The sequence below is a fragment of the Acomys russatus genome, chromosome 8 (genome assembly GCF_903995435.1).
Source record: "Acomys russatus chromosome 8, mAcoRus1.1, whole genome shotgun sequence".
NCBI lineage: Eukaryota > Metazoa > Chordata > Mammalia > Rodentia > Muridae > Acomys > Acomys russatus.
The window spans coordinates 2,288,934-2,309,694 of NC_067144.1; the positions used below are offsets into that span (position 1 = coordinate 2,288,934).

General features: G+C 51.5%; 1 protein-coding gene across 1 annotated transcript; it reads left to right on the forward strand.

Moving 5' to 3' along the window:
• Positions 1-294: 294 nt before the first annotated feature.
• On the forward strand, positions 295-17,773 carry Ypel1 (yippee like 1). Its single transcript, XM_051150398.1, has 5 exons — positions 295-499; positions 11,186-11,383; positions 13,674-13,717; positions 14,047-14,155; positions 17,272-17,773. The coding sequence occupies exons 1-5, from the start codon at positions 461-463 to the stop codon at positions 17,359-17,361; spliced, it is 480 nt and encodes a 159-aa protein (XP_051006355.1). The 5' UTR covers positions 295-460; the 3' UTR covers positions 17,362-17,773.
• Positions 17,774-20,761: the final 2,988 nt, after the last annotated feature.

The window sequence follows — 20,761 nt, forward strand, 5'->3', positions numbered from 1 at the left end:
TCGGTATGGAGAGGGCCAAGAAGCTTGCAGAGGTCTCCCTGCGTGCCGCCTAACGCGCAAACACGTGGAAAAGCTCGGCCTGGTGGCCTCGCGTCCCAGGGTATCCCCGCTGCCCACGGCGGCTCCTCGCTTGGCCCCGCCCAGCGGAGACCCCGGCGATCTCAGGCGCGGCAGGCTGCTCACGCCGAGTCCACGGAGGGCAGCGGAGCGCGAGTGGACGCGTGGGCAGGGCGGGGCGCGCGGCGGGGCGGGGCGCGGGCACTGATTGGCCGGCGCCGCGCTCCGAGGCCGTTTATGGCGGCTGGGCCGGGCCCACGCTCCAAAACAAAGGGCAGGCAGCCCGCGGGGCGGCGGCAGGAGGATGCCTGGCGCCGGGCCAGGGCGCCAACGGCCAGATCGCGTCCCCGGCCCCACCGGGACCGCCTGAGAGCCGAGCCCGTGCCGACCGAGCTTGGGCCGGATGGGCGCTGCGGACCGGGCCGCGGACCGCCGAGCGGCCGTGAGTACGGGCGGGCCTCGGGCGGGTGCTCCATCCGCGGCTCCCGGAGGGCGGGGAGGCACCTGTTAGGCGCGGCCGGGCGGGGCGGGAGCGCGGAGGACGCGTTGACTTTTTGTTCCGATTTTCCGATGTGTTGGTATTTGGTTCATTTCGCTTTGGAAGACAATGCAAGACCTCGGTCTTATGATTTTTTTTTTTAACCCTCTTTCTCCTCCGTATTGTTTTTGCCCTACCTTAAAAAAATGGGAAAGGTAATAAATACAGAAGATATCTCCAATAAAGGAATATTAATTAAAAGGGTAGCATTTTCAAGTTGCCTGTAGAATAAAAACTAAAAGGAATTGTCCTCATTGGTTCCCACTTGTGGCTCTAGGCTTTATTAATGTAAATTGCCAACAGTAGCAACTAAATAAGATTTTCTCTCCTCAATACCTGCACAAACGTGCTGAGCTCCAGGATAGAAAACCGACAGATTCTGTTGGGGATAGATAATAGATGTTGAAAATACCATTTTTCTGAGTTCGAGGCCAGCCTAGTTTACAAAGCAAGTCCAGGACAACCAAAGGCTACACATAGAAACCCTGACTTGGCCGGGCGGTGGTGGCTCACGCCTTTAATCCCAGCACTGGGGAGGCAGAGGATCTCTGTGAGTTCGAGGCCAGCCTGGTCTACAAAGCGAGTCCAGGACAGCCAAGGCTACACAGAGAAACCCCATCTCGAAAAACAAAACAAAAAGAAAAACCAAAAAGAGAAAGAAAATACCATTTTTCATTCCAAGGGCTTTCTAATTCAGTTGCCTTATTTACTTTAACCTGATGTGTCTTGGCCAAGAATTATACACATTGGCTCCTTGCTCTGCTAAAGGTCCCAAGGCCAGGCTTACCTACCCTGGGGAACCTTTCCAGAACCTTTTTCTGAACAAGCCACCCTTACCCACTTCCCGTTACCTTAGCTGTGCTCTAGTAGACTTGTTAACAAACGCTTTCTGAGTACCTGAAGCTGTTCCTTCTAGGGCTATGAGCGGGTCCAGTGGGTGCTGTGTACATGTGTGTGCATGCATGCATGCGTGGGATGTATAGTCAGCATGTGTGTACCTGGTGCCCCCAGACACCAGAAGAGGGTATCAGATCCCGCAGAGCTGAAGTGATATGGATGACACCGTGTGGATGCTGGGAATCCTGCCAGGGTCCTCCACAAGAGCAACAAATGTCTCTCCGGCCATTGTTTGTGGGCTCTTAAAGAGACAGGCGTGGCATGTTTGAGGATCACTGTGGCCAGGATCTGCAGGCCTTTGTGTTTCTAGCCAGTGGCCTACGTGGTTAGCATGTCTTCTTAGGGATTAGAGCAAATCCCTGCCTTACTTCAGATACACAGCAGGTCCCAGCGCTGGCCAACGAAACACTAGAAGTAAACCAATCACCAAGGCAGTGACCAATCTGAATAATAGTCTGTAATTTTTTTTTTGCTTCTGGGAGTGCTCTATTTTATAAACAGCCTCACTTTAGAATAACTTTAGATTGACATAATGTTGCAGCAGGACTAGGGGTGTGGCTCAGTGGCAGAACATGTGCTTAGCATGTGTGAGGCCCTCAGTTCACCCCCTGCTACACACACAAAAGTTCCTGTCTCCACTCTGGCAGTCCCACCAAACCCACGCCCAGTTCACCCCACCCTCCATTACCACGGTGCACTTGGTCAAATTAGGCAACTCAGGAGGTCCTGATTCTCTGTGCATTTTAAAGAAGCAAAGTTGGTAAATGTGCCACTTTGTGTCAGCACCAGTGTTGCTCTGCTGTCTGTTTCAGTCCCACAAGCACCCAAGCAGGGCTGGGTAGTCCTCTTAATGCAGTCTTCTGTTTAAATAAGATTTATTTAATTTATGTATATAAACACTTTACTGCATGTACACCCACAGGCCACAAGAGGGCATCAGATCTCATTATAGATGGTTGCTGGGAATTGAACTCAGGACCTTTGGATGAGCAGCCAGTGCTCTAAACTACTGAGCCATCCCTCCAGCCCTTTTTTGTTTGTTTGTCTGTTTTTCAAGACAGGGTTTCTCTGTGTAGCCTTAGCTGTTCTGGACTCAATTTGTCCACCAATGATGGAAGAGGTATCTGGAACACGGGGTATGGAGGTGCCAGACGCCAGGTCCCGAGAGAGTAGAAGGTGGGAGTCCATAGCAGACATGGACACGGGAGTGTGGGGGAATAATTCTATCCCATGATTCAAGTATGCAAACAATGGCTATGAGGAAAGAAATAGGGGCCACCAAAAGCCAGCTCGAACTCACAGCGAGCCACCTGCCTCTGCTTCCCAAGTGCTGGGATTAAAGGCGTGTGCCACCACGTGTACTTAAACTCTTAAAATAATTGTATGTGGTTATTTTAGGTGAGAAACTTCTGGAACCCAGTATATTGGTTTGCTAAGGAGAAGGGGAAAAAAAACAAAGCCCAGTGTCACTATGGAGATGGACACCCTTTACACTCAGGGACTCCTGTCCTTTCTGTAGACTGCATCACCACCCAGCAGACTGGCTGTCGGTGGCTTGCCAGTCACTTCACAGTGTTCCTAATTGCTTGTTAGGTCTTGCCGCTGTTTTTCCATTGCATGGCTTCTAACAGAAAGCCCAGTTCAGCTAACACAGAGCACCATGCCACGCCTTCAGGGATGGTTGTCAGAACTGCCACTGCACTACTGCTGGGCCGAGAGGGAGAGCTTGTGAGCTGCCCTGGAAGGGGTCAAAGGGGATACAGAGGACAGAGCGAGCCTGGCAGGAGCTGCTTTGGGGACTCTGCCATAGGCCAGCCGTTAGATCAGGCCTAATGGAAACTAAAAGAGCAGACAGGCATCTCTGGAAGCAGACTTGTCCATTTAGCCAGAACAACTGGCGGGCTGCGTGTGTGGCATGGGGGTGCCAGGGCTACAGAGGTGGAGGCTGCGCGTGTGGCATGAGGGTACCAGGGCTGCAGAGGTGGAGGCTGTGCTGTGGCATGGGGGTGCTCGGGGCTGCAGGGGTGGAGGCTGCACGTGTGGCATGGGGGTGCTGGGGCTGCAGGGGTGGAGGCTGCGCGTGCAGCATGGGGGTGCTCGGGCAGCAGGGGTGGAGGCTATGCATGTGGCATGGGGGTGCCGGGGCTGCAGGGGTGGAGGCTGCGTGTGTGGCATGGGGGTGCTGGGGCTGCAGAGGTGGAGGCTGTGCTGTGGCATGGGGGTGCTCAGGGCTGCAGGGGTGGAGGCTGCACGTGTGGCATGGGGGTGCTGGGGCTGCAGGGGTGGAGGCTGCGCGTGCAGCATGGGGGTGCTCGGGCAGCAGGGGTGGAGGCTATGCATGTGGCATGGGGGTGCCGGGGCTGCAGGGGTGGAGGCTGCGTGTGTGGCATGGGGGTGCTCAGGGCTGCAGGGGTGGAGGCTGTGCCGTGGCATGAGGGTGCCGGGGCTGCAGGGGTGGAGGCTGCGCGTGTGGCATGGAGGTGCCGGGGCTGCAGGGGTGGAGGCTGCGCGTGTGGCATGGGGGCTGCAGGATTGGAGGCTGCACATGTGGCATGGGGGTGCCGGGGCTGCAGGGCTAGAGGCTGCGCGTGTGGCATGGGGGTGCTCGGGCAGCAGGGGTGGAGGCTGCGCGTGTGGCATGGGGGTGCCGGGGCTGCAGGGGTGGAGGCTGCACGTGTGGCATGGGTGTGCCGGGGCTGCAGGGGTGGAGGCTGCGCGTGTGGCATGGGTGTGCCGGGGCTGCAGGGGTGGAGGCTGTGCGTGTGGCATGGGGGTGCCGGGGCTGCAGGGGTGGAGGCTGCATGTGTGGCATGGGTGTGCCGGGGCTGTAGGGGTGGAGGCTGCATGTGTGGCATGGGTGTGCCGGGGCTGCAGGGGTGGAGGCTGCACGTATGGCATGGGGGTGCTCAGGCAGCAGGGGTGGAGGCTGCGCGTGTGGCATGGGGGCTGCAGGGTTGGAGGCTGCATGTGTGGCATGGGGGTGCCGGGGCTGCAGGGGTAGAGGCTGCGCGTGTGGCATGAGGGCTGCAGGGGTGGAGGCTGCGCATGTGGCATGGGTGTGCCAGGGCTGCAGGGGTGGAGGCTGCGCGTGTGGCATGGGGGTGCTTGGGGAGCTTGGAAGATGAAGAGTCCATCTGCAGGTGATTCCCCTGCAGACTGGATGTGGTAGACACTAGCGGGTTTGGTGTGTGTTGGGGTCTCCTGGTCGGAAGCTCCCATGGGTGTCACCAGTCAAGTCAACTTTCCTGTCTTCCTGTCGGGAGCGTCTGAGGCCAGCTGAGGCGTCCAGGTGACAGCCCCTTCAGGTAAGGCCACCTTGAGAGCAGGAGCACACAGTGAAGCCGCTGGCGTTGTTTGCTCTCTGTTGCTGTGATAAACACAGTGACCAACAGCAGCTTGGAGGAATGGGCGTAATCTCAGCTTACACTTCCAGGTCACAGCACATCGCTGAGGGAAACTGAGGCAGGGAAGGCAGGACTACTGAAGAAGGCTGCTTACTGACTTCCTCACGCTCAGCTAGATTTTATTTGTTTGTTTTGTGTCTGTGGGTGTTGCCTGCACATGCGTGTAGTGCCTGTGGGGACCAGAAGGTGGCGTCAGACTCCCTGGAGCTGGAGTTAGAGACAGTTGTGAGGTGCCATGTGAGTGCTGGGAATCGAACCCACACCCTCTGCCAGAGCAGCCAAGTGAGGCATTTCTCCAGTCTCAACTATCTCTTCTATACAGCTCAGCCCTACCTGCCTGGGGACAGTGCTGCCCCCAATGGGCTGGGCCCTCCCACTTCATCAGTCAAGACAGTCTCTCAGAGACGTGGTCATAGGCCTGTCTGATCTGGACAGCAATCCAATTGAGAATTCCAGATGACCTAACTTGAGTCAAGTTGACAATAAAACCTAACCATCACAGTCTCCAAATAAGGTGAGTGTGCAGTATAGGCTGGGAGCAGCAGGGAGGCCCATCGTGCTCCTGGCTGACGGGGAGTCCGCGTGCACAGCACTCAGTAGACCTGAGTCCCTCACCTCTCAGGGTATTGGCATGGTTTGGCCACTCAAGAATTTGCAGCTTCTGGGGCTGGAGAGATGGCTCAGATGTTAAGAACACTGCTTGCTCTTCCAAAGGTCCTGAGTTCAAATCCCAGCAACCACATGGTGCCTCACAACCATCTACAATGAGATCTGGTGCCATCTTCTGGCATGCATGTGTACATGCAGGCAAAACGTGGTATACTTAATAAATAAATAAATCTTTTTAAAAAAAAAGAATTTGCAGCTTCTGAAAGCTGTGAAGGCCTGCCTGCCTGCTTGGAAAATATTTTTAACCTGCATGTGCGCGTGTGTGCGTGCACTCCTGTCTTTATGGACCCCATTTGTGTGGTGCCCACAGAGGACTGAAGAAAGTACCAGATCTCCTGGAACTGGAATTACAGCTATGAACTGCCCGATGTGGGTACTGGAAATTAAACCCTGGTCCTCTGCAGGAGCAGCGAGTGTTAGTCACTGTACAGCTCTCCAGCCCTCAGCTTGGAACTGTCAGTTCCCACCAGTCAGCTAAGAAAGTCTGTATCTGTAGAGGTGAGACCCCTTCCTGGTGGACCCCTGGCTGTGCACTGATGCTTTGGAGGACTGTGTGGCCCCCCAGCCACCCACCAACCCTCCAGAAGCTGACTTTTTCTTGGTGAATCTCAGGGTACCCCCTTTCTGTCTGTCTGGGTGTGCTAGTGCGCACATGAGTGCACAGCTGTGCTTACAGGTGGCTATGAGTGCCCCACATGGATGCTGGGAATCGAACCCAGGTCCTCTGAAAAAAGCACTATGCACTCTCTGCTACAGTCTCCAGCCCTTCATCTTTTATTTCCAGTATAGAGTGTCTTTAGGAATAGTTGTCCGTTTTAATTTCTTCTGCATTGTGAATCACAGAACAAATGTACTGTTAGCAAAAAAATTGTAACTCAAGCACGGTGGCCCCCGGAAACAGGTTCATTGTCTTTATGTTGGAGATGTATCTCTTGTGAACGGTGTCTATAGGTGATCTGATCTAGTCTGCAACCTTAGACTCTAGTGTATTTGCAGTTAGTATAAGCACTGATGAATAATTGATTTAAATCTGTATGTGATTCCTATTCCTTTTGTTGTTTTTCTCTCCTCTCTTGAGTCCTCTTAGATAGACCTTTCTTTTTTACTATGTTTCTGTGTGTCTCTTAGTGGGTTTGGAAATTATACACTTCTTTTTTATTCTTACAGGTGTTTCATCAGGTACCCTTCATCAGAATCAAAGTGTTATAGTGGCTGGAGAGATGGCTCAGCAGTTAGGACCACTTCCAGAGGTCCTGAGTGCAAGACCCAGCAACCACATGGTGGCTCACAACCATCTATACTGAGATCTGGTGCCCTCTTATATATTTATATATAATAAATATATCATATGTAAGCCGGGCATGGTGGTGCACACCTTTAATCCCAGCACTTGGGAGGCAGAGGCAGGCGGATCGCTGTGAGTTCGAGGCCGTCCTGGTCTACAAAGTGAGTCCAGGACAGCCACAGCTAACACAGAGAGACCCTGTCTTGAAAAACAAAACAAAACAAAACAAAACAAAATATATATATAATATGTAATATATAATAAATAAATATATAATATATAAATATATGTGTAAATAAATACATTTTTTCTTTTTCTTTTTTTTAATATTTATTTATTTATTACATATACAATGTTCTGCCTCTATATATACCTGCACACCAGAAGAGGGCACCAGATCTCATTATAGATGGTTGTGAGCCACCATGTGGTTGCCGAGAATTGAACTCAGGACCTTTGGAAGCACAGACAGTGCTCTTAACCTCTGAGCCATCTCTCCAGCCCAGTTTTTTTTTAATGTAATTTATAATGGCATTTTGGCTACTAGTTGGCTACATATATGATGACTGCCGTAAGACTATGCTGCCTAGTAAGCATAAGGGCATCTTTTTTGTTTGCTTTTCAAGACTGGTCTCTCTGTGTAGCCTTGGCTGTCCTGGACTCACTTTGTAGACCAGGCTGGCCTCGAACTCTCAGCGATCCGCCTGCCTCTGCCTCCTGAGTGCTAGGATTAAGGTGTGCATCACCACGCCTGGATCCTTTATTAATATTTTACTACAGTAAAACTTTTACATTGTGTTAAGTGTCATTTTGCCAATCTTTTTGTTTGTTTGTTTATTAGAGGGTGGTGGGAAGGACAGAGTTTTGTCAGGTAGCCCAGGCTGGCCCAGAACTCTGGATCCTCTTGCTTCAGCCTTCTGGGAGCTGGGAGTACAGATGTGAGCCTACACCTGACTCCGGTTTTTCCAGACGGGGTTTCTCTGTGTAGCCCTGGCTACCCTAGAACTCACTCTGTAGACCAGGCTGGCCTGGAACTCACAGTGATCCACCTGCCTCTGCCTGCCGAGTGCTGGGATTAAAGGCCTGTGCCACCACATCCAGCTTGTTTCCAAAGTCTTAATGGCACCTTCTTGATGACTGTCTAGATCCACTGTTTATATGGACATGCTTCCGGTCATCAGTTAGTGCCCTCCCTGCTGTCTGGAAAAGTCCGTGGCTTTCCCCTGTCTCCTTTGGTGCTCTCCACTTTTCCTTGTTCTGTGTCTGGTCGTGACTTTATTTTCGTTTCTCCTGATTTGAATTTAGCTCAGACACTTCCAATCCTGGAAACACCGTCATTGTTTTCCTTGAGTCATCTTGAGTCTGCTGACTCGTGTCCCACTGTGGTAATGGTCTTTCTCTCTAGTTCTTTATGTCAAGGCCCACATCTGCAAGGCCATTTCCCCTCACGTGTCTCTGTAAATGGAACAGGAGAAGGTCCTTACTTGTGTCCAAGGACTCAAACATGGAACCTTCCTGAGGCCCCAGGGGTCTGGGCCTGTTCTTGGTGCTAGCGCTTTGTTTTCCTGACTGTGGAGTGGGGGTGGGGCGACTAGACACGTGGTCCACCACACTGAGCCGTATTCCCGCCCCCTTGATTACTTTGTTACATTTACTATTTGATCCACTGGGAGTCGGGCCTTGCCACAGTGTATGAGGGGAGGTCAGGGGCCACCTGTAGGAGTTGGTTCTCGCCTACCATGAAGACCCTGCCTGGCCAGCCCATGGCTATATTGTTGTTGCTCTGGGGATTTCTCAGGACTGGAACACAGGAACTTTTCTCTAAACTAGGTATATACTTGCTTTTGCTTTTGCCTTGCCAGGTGCTCCAGGGCCTTGCTGTAGCAACCGCCCATCTACTGGGAGTTCTTGAAACCTTCTGACTGGGACTGGAGGCTGTGAGTTCACATGAGGGCCGCCCTGTGCTAACTGCCCTGTAACATGAGCACACCTCAGCCCGTCTTTGGCTTGCGGGGAGCCACCCACAGTGCTAGGTTCTGCCACACGCTTTCAGAGCAACGCCACCACCATGCTCAACCCAGAGTCAGGGTCCAGCTGGCAAGGACAGCGTCTAGCCATCCATCATTGTTTTAGCATCACATTGTTGCTTTAAGGAAACAGCCCGAATTAGGTGTAGTGGGTCCCAGAAATCCCAGCGACTTGGATGGCAGAGACAAGAGAATGGAGAGTGTGTTCAAAGCCAACTTGGTCTAAATGGCAAGATCACTGTCTCTGTCTTTTTTAAGAATAAGGATTTTTTTTTTTTTTTTTTTTTTTTTTTTGTCCTTTACTGCTGCATTTCAAAAGACATTAGCACTTATAATTTAGAGTTAGGATACAGTTTCTAGCTTATTGTACACACCAAGTAAGTATTTTTTGAGTGAACTAATTGCTAATGTCATAAAAACAGGAGTTCACAAGCTGCAGCCAGGCAGTCAAGTCCAGCCTGCCATTTTTTTGTGATTAGCCTCTAATCACAGCCACGTGTAGAGGAATTTTAATTCAGAACACAGCTGGTCTTGCAACAGATCACATCCAAAGACATTCTAGGTCTGTGTGACCTAGCTGGATAGAGACAGGCATTTAATCCCAGTAGATCTGAGTTCAAGACCAGATGGGTAGAGCAAGTTTCAGGCAAAGAAAAGCTTAGTTCCAGGCGTGGTAGAACTAAGTGCCTTTAATCCCAGCACCGGGGAGGCAGAGGCGTGAAATCTCGCTGAGTTCTGTTGAGGCAGTGTGGGTGTGTCAGTGAACTGAGAGGCAGGGCAGTGTGAGTGTGTCAGTGAACTGAGAGGCAGGGCAATGTGGGTGTGTCAGTGAACTGAGAGGCAGGGCAGTGTGGGTGTGTCAGTGAACTGAGAGGCAGGGCAGTGTGGGTGTGTCGGTGAACTGAGAGGCAGGGCAGTGTGGGTGTGTCAGTGAACTGAGAGGCAGGGCAGTGTGAACTGAGAGGCAGGGCAGTGTGGGTGTGTCAGTGAACTGAGAGGCAGGGCAATGGAGTTGAGTTGGTAGCAGTTCACTATGTGGAATTCAGAGGCAGTTTTACCTGGATGGTTGTACAGAGACAGCTGATGACAGGTCCGGCAGGAGAGTGAGCAGGAGCCAGAAGATTACAAATGATTGCTAGACTTAGCTTGAGGCTCCCAGAGCAGTTCAGTTAGAACCTGAGAGAGAAGCCAGATGTAATCAGTCAGCTTGGAGAGGCATTTGAGCCATAGCAGCTGAGTTGAACCCGCCAGCCAGAGTTCAGAAGAACTGGAAAGGGTGAAAGCCATTGTCTCTTACTTTTAAAAAAAGATGCGCTCGAGAGACGGCTGAACCGTCAAAAGTTGGAACTTCTCCATTGGAGGGTCGGTCCCAGTGATGTGTCATAGGCTCAGATTAAAAGCTGACTTTTGATATATTAAACTCTTTTTGTTGTTGTTCTTGTTGTTTTGTTTTGTTTCGTTTTTCAAGACAGTGTTTCTCTGTGTAGCCTTGGCTGTCCTGGACCCACTCCATAGACCAGACTGGCCTCGAACTCACAGAGATCCACCTGCCTCTGCTTCCTGCGTGCAGGGGATACAGGCATGCGCCACAATGTCCGGCTTACTTTTGTGTTGTAATGTATGGGTTCTCTGACTGCATGTACAGCTGCATGCCAGAAGAGTGCATTGGATCCCACTGTAGATGGTTGTTGGGAACTGAACCCAGGACCTCTGGAAGAGCAGTTAACTGCTGAGCCATCTCTCCAGCCCCATTTACTTTCATCTTTAAAAAAGATCATCTTTTTGATCATGTATATATGGGTATGCGCACGTGAGTGGCCAGTGCTTGTGGAAGCCGTGGAGGTGGGCCCCCTGGATCTGGAGTTGCAGGCAGTTCCTAGCCTATGTTTCTGAAATAGCACGCTTACAACATTAGATAATTTGTTTGACGTATGTCTAAATACTAAAGTCTCAGAGAAGACTGAGAGAGGAGATTAAGGCCAGCCTGGGCAAGAGTGAAACCCTGTCTGAAAAAACAGACGCAATCTTGAGCTCAGTGACTAGCTCATGCTTCCCGTGGACAGGCACTGGCCCTGACCCCAGCACTGCAAAATCAAACGAAAAGGGTTAGAGCTTTAACTTTTAGGCCTGCCCTGCTTTCCAAAGTATCTGCATCCTAGGCAGCCCTCCTCCCACATCTGCTGCTGTCAGTGTAAACCAGGGCTGTCTGATTTGCTTGCAGGTTGCACTGGTTTTTTTCTTGCCCCAGTGTGTGGACAGCTATCACACACCCTTCAGATCAGCAACGGCTCTTGCGTGTGTTTTCCAGTGTTTCTTTTGTCAGAGAGTCCGACAGAGCCGTAGCTCCTCCAGAGCTGGCCCGGAGCTGAGTGGCGAGCGCCCAGCAGACATGGTGAAAATGACCAAGTCCAAAACGTTCCAAGCTTACCTGCCGCACTGTCACCGCACTTACAGCTGCATCCACTGCAGAGCCCATCTGGCCAATCATGACGAGCTCATCTCCAAGGCAAGTGGTCTGGACTTAGCACTCATGGACGGAGGCCAGCGCACGCCTCTAGTCCCGGCACGCGGGTGGCAGAGGCAAGAGGATCTCTGCGAGTTCCAGGCCAGCCAGGGGTACATAGTGAGACCTGCCTCAAAAAAATAAAAAAATTAGCTGGGCGTGGTGGCGCACGCCTTTAATCCCAGCACTCGGGAGGCACAGGCAGGCGGATCGCTGTGAGTTCGAGGCCAGCCTGGTCTACAAAGCGAGTCCAGGACAGCCAAGGATACATAGAGAAACCCTGTCTCGAAAAACCAAAAAAAAATAAAAAAATAAAATAAATAAAAAAATAAAAAAATTAAAATTAAAATTCCTGAGTCTGATGACATGCAGAACTGGTTAGGAACTGCAGGGCTTTGGGAACGGGAACCTGGTGACAACTGCCATGTGCCAAGATCTGTCACCTGAGCCAATAGTCAGAGCCAGGCACATTTTTCTGCAACTACCAGGCCCATCTGTCGAGGCAAGAGGAACAAAAGAATCTTGAGAAATGGTTTTGATGTTGCTTGTTTTCAAAATTGCATGAAGCACAGAAGCGTGCTAGCAAATGGCTAATTTGAAACTTACTCATGCTGAGCCAGGCATGGTGGCGCACACCTTTAATCCCAGCACTCAAGAGGCAGGTGGATCTCTGACTGCAAGGACAGCCTGGTCTACAAATCGAGTCCAGGACAGCCAGGTCTTGTTACACAGAGAAACCTTGTCTCAGAAAACTAATAAACAAACAAGCAAATAAATAGAAACTTACCCATTGCATCCGATAAGCATTTTAAGTAATAAACTTCTTAAAAAATACATAGACTGGCCAGGCGTGGTGGCACATGCCTTTAATCCCAGCACCCAGGAAGCAGAGGCAGGTGGATCGCTGTGAGTTCGAGGCCAGCCTGGTCTACAAAGTGAGTCCACAACAGCCAAGGCTACACAGAGAAACCCTGTCTCAAAAAACTAAAACAAACAAGCAAACAAACAAAATACATAGACCGCCAAGAGGCAGCGAACCTCGCACCTGAGCTCAGGATGACACGGTGCCTTTAGCTCTGTGTGTTCCTGTAACAAGGTACAAACAGCTTAAAGAAAAAACTTTTGTCTTACGGTTTCAGGTTTGCATGTGTGCCCAGCTGCCCCTTCCCCCATGCTAGGAGCATATGGCAGAGGAGAGAGAGCAGAAAGGAAGAGAGTGTCCCAGTAACCTGGGAGGTTTAGCTTCCTCCCAGTGTCCCTGCCTCCTAAGGTTTCCTTGGCTCCCAGTAGTGGCACTCCTAGGACCCACAAGGGCCTCTGGAGAACACTCAGGATCCAGCAACAGCAACAGCCATAGCCAGCTCTGTCCTGAGTGGTCCTGAACCCAAGCGGCACACCCAACGGAAGGAGACTGCAGCACACTGGAACACAGGACCACTCCAGAGAGCTCAGCAGTCTGTGCCTGTGTCTCCCACTTAACAAAGAAGCCTCTGGTCCACAAAGGCCTCTCCCTTGAAAAAAGGGGGGGGGGGCGTCTACACAACCTAATCGGCCCCATCTGCCTGTCTCCCATGTGCTGCACAGATCTCTGTGAGTTCGAGGCCAGCCTAGCCTACAAAGTGAGTCCAGGACAGCCAGAGCTACACAGAGAAACCCTGTCTTGAAAAACCAAACCAAACAAACAAACAAAAAACCCCTCCACTAAGATGTTAGTATGTTGAGATCTGCCTGCCTCCAGCTCCCAAGTGCTGGAATTAAAGGCATGCACCACCACACCGGCCCCATTTTTAAAATTTTTAACAAGATTTTTTTTTTGTCTGTTTTGGCTACATGTATCTATTGCGTACCTGATGCCTGTGAAGGCCACAGAGAATAACACACACACACACACACACACACACACACACACACACACACACACACAGCAACTAGATAGCTGAGAGCCATCTATCCAAATGGCTACTGCCCAGGCCATTCTTAAAACCCAAGTTGAAGCATTTTTCTTACCTCAGCCTTTTTTGAGTAATTGGCGCTGCAGGTGTGCCCCAGTGCCCAGCTCTGGTTTGCTGTGACTCGATAGTGCACCGCTTGCACAGTGGTAACGATGCAGTCTTGATGCAGAATTGTCTCTTGGAATTGTGCTTTTGTAACCTGTCCCAGCAGGTGCACAATATAGCTTTGGAATTGCGCTTGTGGGGGTGACTGCACCTGTTCCTCCAACATCCGGAAAGCAGAGCTGGCTAGCCTTGCCTGACCCCCTGCTAACACTCTCTCCTCTGTCTTCTTTTTGCAGTCCTTTCAGGGAAGTCAGGGACGAGCCTACCTCTTCAACTCTGTGTGAGTACGCGCTGTCTCTCTAGTGTCTGTCCCTCTGCCTGAAATGTGTAACTGAAGACAGTGCCTTCATCAGCTGGGAGACTCAAGCCTCCTGTGTTTGTGCTTCCGAAAGCACCGGTGTGTCAGAGTTGAGGATTCCCATGCGGGCTGGGTAGGGCTGTGTAGTACAGTGCTCGCTCGGCATGGAGGAGAGAGACCCCAGGTGGGGGTGGGAGAGCGGAGAAGCCTGGGATGACCAGGAAGTCTGTCTCTGGTGCGCTCAGTGGTGTGGGGGAGTGGAAAGGGCACTGGTGAGGGACCCTCTGGCACAGTTACCCCGTGTCTTGCAGGGTGAATGTGGGCTGTGGCCCTGCTGAGGAGAGAGTCCTTCTAACCGGGCTACATGCCGTGGCTGATATCTACTGTGAGAACTGCAAGACTACGCTCGGGTGGAAATACGTGAGTGCCTGGAGCTGTAAGGGATGCAGCAGGTTCTCATGAGGGGAGAGCTGCCCCAGCACACATAAAAGCCCCGAGCTCTGTCCCTACAAGGGCAGAAAACTGGCCAGCACATGCGGCCGAGCCTGACACCTGGGTCTGGTCCCTGGAGCCACATGGTAGAGAGAGAGAGAGCAAGCTCTTGCTTTGAGCTGGTTTTCCTTTGAGCACCACAGCACACACACGCACAGACACACAGTTTAAAGACAATAAACAAACACGAGTGGGCACTGGAGAGGTGGGAATATGGCTCAGAAGTTCTTGGGGAACAAGATGTTGTTGCAAAGATTGCAAGCTCCCAGCGTTCCCTTCAACAGTACAGGACGAAGCATGCCATTTCCACCAGTGCCACTGTTCAGGCCAAACTGAAGCTCCCTCAGCACAGGGTCGTGGTGTCCCCAGGTGCTCCCTCAGCACAGGGCCGTGGTGTCCCCAGGTCCTCCTCCCTCAGCACAGGGTCGTGGTGTCCCCAGGTGCTCCCTCAGCACAGGGCCGTGGTGTCCCCAGGTCCTCCTCCCTCAGCACAGGGTCGTGGTGTCCCCAGGTGCTCCCTCAGCACAGGGCCGTGGTGTCCCCAGGTCCTCCTCCCTCAGCACAGGGCCGTGGTGTCCCCAGGTCCTCCCTCAGCACAGGGCCGTGGTGTCCCCAGGTCCTCCTCCCTCAGCACAGGGTCGTGGTGTCCCCAGGTCCTCCCTCAGCACAGGGCCGTGGTGTCCCCAGGTCCTCCCTCAGCACAGGGCCATGGTGTCCCCAGGGCCTCCCTCAGCACAGGGCCATGGTGTCCCCAGGCCCTCCCTCAGGACAGGGCCATGGTGTCCCCAGGTCCTCCCTCAGCATAGGGTCATGGTGTCCCCAGGTCCTCCCTCAGCACAGGGCCGTGGTGTCCCCAGGTCCTCCCTCAGCACAGGGCCGTGGTGTCCCCAGGTCCTCCCTCAGCACAGGGCCATGGTGTCCCCAGGTGCTCCCTCAGCACGTATATATGCTGGTTTGGTATCTCAAAGATGACCAATTTATCACTCTTGGCCTTTGTCTTACTTCCAACCTGGGGTCTGAGCACCCCTCTACTGCGAAGGCTAGACGCCATCCACTGCCAGCCTGGGTCTGCAGCCTGCTGTGGTTCTGTGGACATCGGCTTGAGCAGCTCTTCATTTCTTCTCTGCTTCAGCTGATTTTATAGAAGGCACCAGGCCATCTGTGATGGCGCACGCTGACTGGCATCCAAACATCCATGGCCTGTCTTGTGGATTTTTTTGTTTGTTTTGTTTTGTTTTGTGTGTGTGTGGTTTTTTGTGTTTGTTTTTTTGGTTTTTTTGCATGTGTTTGTGATGTGCATATTCCACATGCATGTCCCCATGTGTGCGCCTGGAAGTGGCTGAGGTCAGGCGTCTCCTCAACATCTGCCCGATTTGCTAAGGCAGGCTCTTCCCAAATCCAGCACTGCCGAATCCGGTTGTCCTTAACTTAGCCGTCCTGATCCAGGAATCTCCTCTCGGCTCCTTAAACTCTGGTCACAGGCAGCTGCCACACCTGACCTGCTCACACATGGCTTTAGCAAACTCTAGTCCTCATGAGCTACTGCAAAGGACCAGACACAACCCCACAAAGCATGAAGCTCTGGGAGAGCCAGCCCTGCAGTTAGTTGGCCCTCTTTTACCCCTGCTGTGGTCACTGCAGCATGCTGCTCACCGCTGTGGCTCCTGCTGGGCCTGAGCCAGGCCTCCTCCCTGACAAATGTGTGCCCAGCACCTCCCAGGCCTGTGCTATGTAAAATGCCAAGGGAACAGCCATGGTCAAACTCCCATAGAGGGTCAGCTCTTGGGCTGGGAAGACGGCTGTGCATGTAAAGAGCAAAGTGTGGCAGCATGTGTCCACAGTGGTGAGGAGCATGTGTCCACAGTGGTGAGGAGGCAGGAACAGGCCACTGGCCAGCCAGCCTAGTTCATCAGTGCGCCCCAGGTTAAGTTTGTCTCAAAAGATAAAATGGAGAGGAGAATAGAGATGGCTCAGCAGTTAAGAACACCAGCTGCGGGACTGGAGAGATGGCTCAGAGGTTAAGAGCAAAGAGCAATGGCTGAGAACTACAGAGGTCATGAGTTCAATTCCCAGCTCCCAGATGGTGCTTCACAGCCATCTATAATGAGATCTGATGCCCTCTTCTGGCATGTAGGTGTACATGCAGGTAGTATTTATAAAATAAATAAATCTTAAAACAAACAAACAAAAAACAACCACTATCTGCTCTTCCAGAGAGCCCAGGTTCAAATCCCAGCACCCACATGGGGCAGGCAACTCACACAATTCAGGGGATCCAGCGCCCTCTTCTGTCCTCCATGGGAACTTCACATGTGTGATTCACAGACATGCAAATACACCCATACACATACAAATTATAAAGTTGAGCCAGGAAGTGCACACCTGTAATCCCAGCACTCCCGGGAGATTGGGGGGGGGGGTAAAAACAGGTAGCTGTCTGTGAGTTCAAGGTTACAAAAGTGAGTCCAGGACAGCCGAAACTACACAGAGAAACTCTGTCTCAAAAAACCAAAATAGTTAAATAAAATAAGAGCAGGATGGCTCAGCAGGTGAAAACACTCGCTACAGATGTGATGATCTAAGTGACATTGCAGAACCCATGATGGAAGAAGAAAAGACTCCAGAAGGCTCCATACATGTGCTATGGCACACATCTGCCCCATTCCATAATAATAATTAATAAAACTTTCAAAGCATAGGACAATCAAAATGCCCCAGCTCAGACTCTGGCCTGCACACACAGAAATGCACAGCACAGCCTCATCTGTGTGCCAATGATGAGTCTTCAGACCTGAAACACCCACATACAGTCACTGCCACGTGAGCAGTGTTTGTGGTGCTGAGGGGGCAACCCAGGCCACAGGCATACTAAGCAGCACACACCAGGCTACACCCCAGCCCTAGGGACAGAACTGAGCTAACACCGCTCACAACTGTAAGTGGGTCAGTGCCCAGCTCAGAGACAGCGAGTCTCCTGTCGCCGGTTCCCACAAGTGTAGTAAGGCAGAACACAGTGTCCTGACCCCTACTCTCCTCTCCCTCAGGAACACGCCTTTGAGAGCAGTCAGAAGTACAAGGAAGGGAAATTCATTATTGAACTCGCCCACATGATCAAAGACAACGGCTGGGAGTGAGCAAGCGCCCCCTCCCGTCTGCACGCTGTCATGGAAGCTGGGTAGAAGTAAGACCTAGGTTCTTGCCGACAATACTTCTTGAACTTAAGCTCGCAGGCCAGTTTGAACACTTGAAGGCCTCTCTCTAGGCTGTCCACTCGGGTAAGGTGCCCCATCTGCCCCTTCATGTACACTGCTGTCCCTTGAAGTTTGCATTCTTTTTCTAACTTAAGTTCTAGAGAAAGAATTAACCAACTGATGACTCACCTGAGTTAATACCGTCTTTTACCCTACGCCTTCAACATAGTGTGGCTGTGTTTTCACCAAACCAAGTCCCTAAAAGCACAGAAGCAGCGTCTCCTTCACAAGCAAAGGTGTAGTGAGCAGCAGTAGTCAACAGAGTGAAATGTGGAGGATGTTGCTTCAAGCACTGAGAGCAGCCACTGCTGGCATGTTAGAGAAACTATGGAAGAAAGCGTTCAGTGACTAGCGTGCTGTCCCAGGCCTGCTGCAGAGGCTCAGCTCTGCTGCGGCAGCCGCACGGTGGCTCATATATAGGGCTGGTCCCTGTCATAGAGAAGCAGGCAGGGCTCCATATATACCCTGGATGTACTTGAAGTAGTTAGTCATACATACAGAGGCCAGAGCCAGCAGGGAGACCTTCAAACCGTAAGGTTTTTTCCATAATAAAGTAAGAGTTAGTTTAGTGTGGGAGCTACCTTTCCTGCCTGGAGTCACCTCAGTCACAACCTGACAGGGAAGGGTCTGGGCCCATCCCGCAAGCCCTGGATCTCTCAGATTTAAACCACAACCCATCATCCCCCACGCATCTACAGGGAGTGGCCAATCCGCAGAAGATGGAGGGCCAGAACTATTCCCGGGTAAACTGCAACTTTTTGCCCCAGACCCAGGGCAGAAGAGCAGGAATAAGGCTGAGGAAGGCTGAGAGCCCATGAGCCTCGCGAACAGCATACCAGGAGAGCGCTCAGCCCCATTGCTAGGGTGTGGTTAGCTGAACTGCCCCAAACCAACCCTCTCAGTCCAGGTCCTCTGGCCAGCCCAGACCTCAGTCAGCTGCCGCAGCTCACTGCCCACTCCACACTGACACTGGTGCCATTTCTTTGCCCAAGATTGAAAGCGTAGCTAGCCAAGAAATGCCCTTGCAACTGGGAGACGTTTTTGCATGGCCTGTGAACCTCTCTGCCTGGTCATAGCCTGAACTGCTTTCTCCCCAACTACTTCGGGGCTCCCTCCAGACTAAGGCTGGCCCATAGCAAGGTTGCTCCACCCAGTAAGGTAACTGCTGAAACTCAGGACAGGCAGAGGTAGTGTGTGTGAAACCTAGAGGGCCCTATCTAGGAATGAACACTAGTCAGCAGACGGCCAGCCCAAAGTGGACATGTCACCCTGGCTAGTTTTTAACTCTAAGTGGGAACTTGGTGGCTGAGAAGCAGGAGACCTGATGTCACCAGCAGGAGGAAATGGCACCCTGGGTCTATCCCTATAGATGACGCTTCGCTTAAATAGAAGAATTTTCGAGAATTCTCCTAACCAGTTTTTGTATATACTATTCACAGCTTTTTTTTGTGTCCTGGGCACTCTTTCTGCCCCTGTACTTGAGCACTTTGCATTGTGTTTTGTGATAGACAGCACTGACTGGGAACTTTTGCTAGACTCTTTATGACTTATTTTGTATTGGGGGGTCATGGATACCAACAAAACTTTTATGAAGTTCTTTCTGATTTTGTGTTGGCCTTCTGTGAAATATAAACTTTTTAAACCAAAAGAACTGACCGTGAGCTGGCTTCAGGGGAAGTGACTCGAGACCACACAAAGGTGTGCAGGTGAGCTGTCGCTGGCTCGCCTCCCTGCATTTCTAGGCTGCGCCATTCTGTGAACAGTTTTTATTTCTTCAGAACAGTGGAAGGTGGTAAGAGATGACAAACACCACTCTGCTTTAGAAATGTGGTTTATTTTGTTGCCACCTTGTTAGTATATACATAGTATTTTTATACCTTAATGCTTATTCTTGATGGCATCTGTCAGGTATTTGTATTTGAAAAGATCAGAAATGAGATTATTTCCCCCTTCAAAAAAGTCCTTTATTTTCTGATGACCTCATTAGGCCGTTTTCCAAACCCCACTTTACTGTCTAAAAAGATACCATTTAAGCTCTAGACAGCCTGTGGAAATGCAAGCCTGGTGGCCTGTCCTCTGTGGTGGGGGACAAGAGTGAAGAGGATGCAGCTGCCCCCTTTGGGCCAGTGTCAGTTGCTGAGCAAGGCCCACTGGACAGTAACTTGGAAGCAACGGGGAGTTCACCATTGAGTGCCAGGACCACCAAGCTCAAGCACACAGAGCCCTCAGCCTCCCTGTCTCCCAGCCAAAACTGTCAGCCCTTGTTGGCATGTCTGTGTCAGGTATAAAAATAAAGCTGCTGTTGTCAAACAGCAAGGTTTCCATAGCGCTCGCCGTCTCGGAGACAAGGCCATGTTGGAGGACGGCCTATAGTTCCTTGCAGCATCCACTGGAAGCAAAGGGTGTGTCAGGGTTTCAGAGGACCTAAGACTTCTGTTGTCCTGATGCTTCTCTGACACCGCCTTGTAGGGAGCTTTTACGTGTGGCCTGAGGGAAGTGTAAGAATACAGTTAGGCCACCACTGCCTCTATCTGTCCAGAGAGCCCGGACTCTGTAGCTCTGGCTTGTTTTGCCTTCCTTCCCCCCACCTTCTTTTCTTTTCTTTTTCTTTTTCTTTCTTTTTTTTTTTTTGATAAGGTCTCACCATCTACCTCTTTTGTTTTTATTTTAGGGGACAGGATCTTGGTATATGGCCCTGACTGACCTAGAATGTGCATCAATCCTCCCGCCTCTGCTTCCCAAGACTGGGACTACAGGGTATCACTGTATCTGGCCCCACTTATAACCTGTCATAACTGTGAGCTATAACCAGAGGACTCAACAGAGGGGCCTGATGGGGCAGGAAGGCAGGGCGGAAGGGCAGTGCAGTCCGGGGCCTGAGCTGACCCCCGGGCAGGTGGCTGTAGGGGACTGGGCTGAAAAAGTGTGGCCTCCAGAACAGCCGGGGACAGGCAGCAGCCGTACGCAACGGCAACTGCAAGTATGTGATGGAGCAGGCATAGTAGTGAGGCAAGAAGATTCTGCCTTTCTCCCAGAAATACAAAAGGTCACATTCAGAACCAAGAACTTTTGAGATTTTGTAGATTCACAGTTTGGGGTAAGAAAAAAAAGAATCAAGCCTAAGTTACAATTTAATGTGACACACTCTTAGGAGTGGTGTCCCAGGGACAAGAGAGCCCTAGACAAGCTACTCATCAACTGATTAGCGACATGACCGCCTCTGGGGGGCGGGGGGGGAATCTGCCCACACTTCTGAAGAAATGCCTGGGGGAAGGTTGAAGAT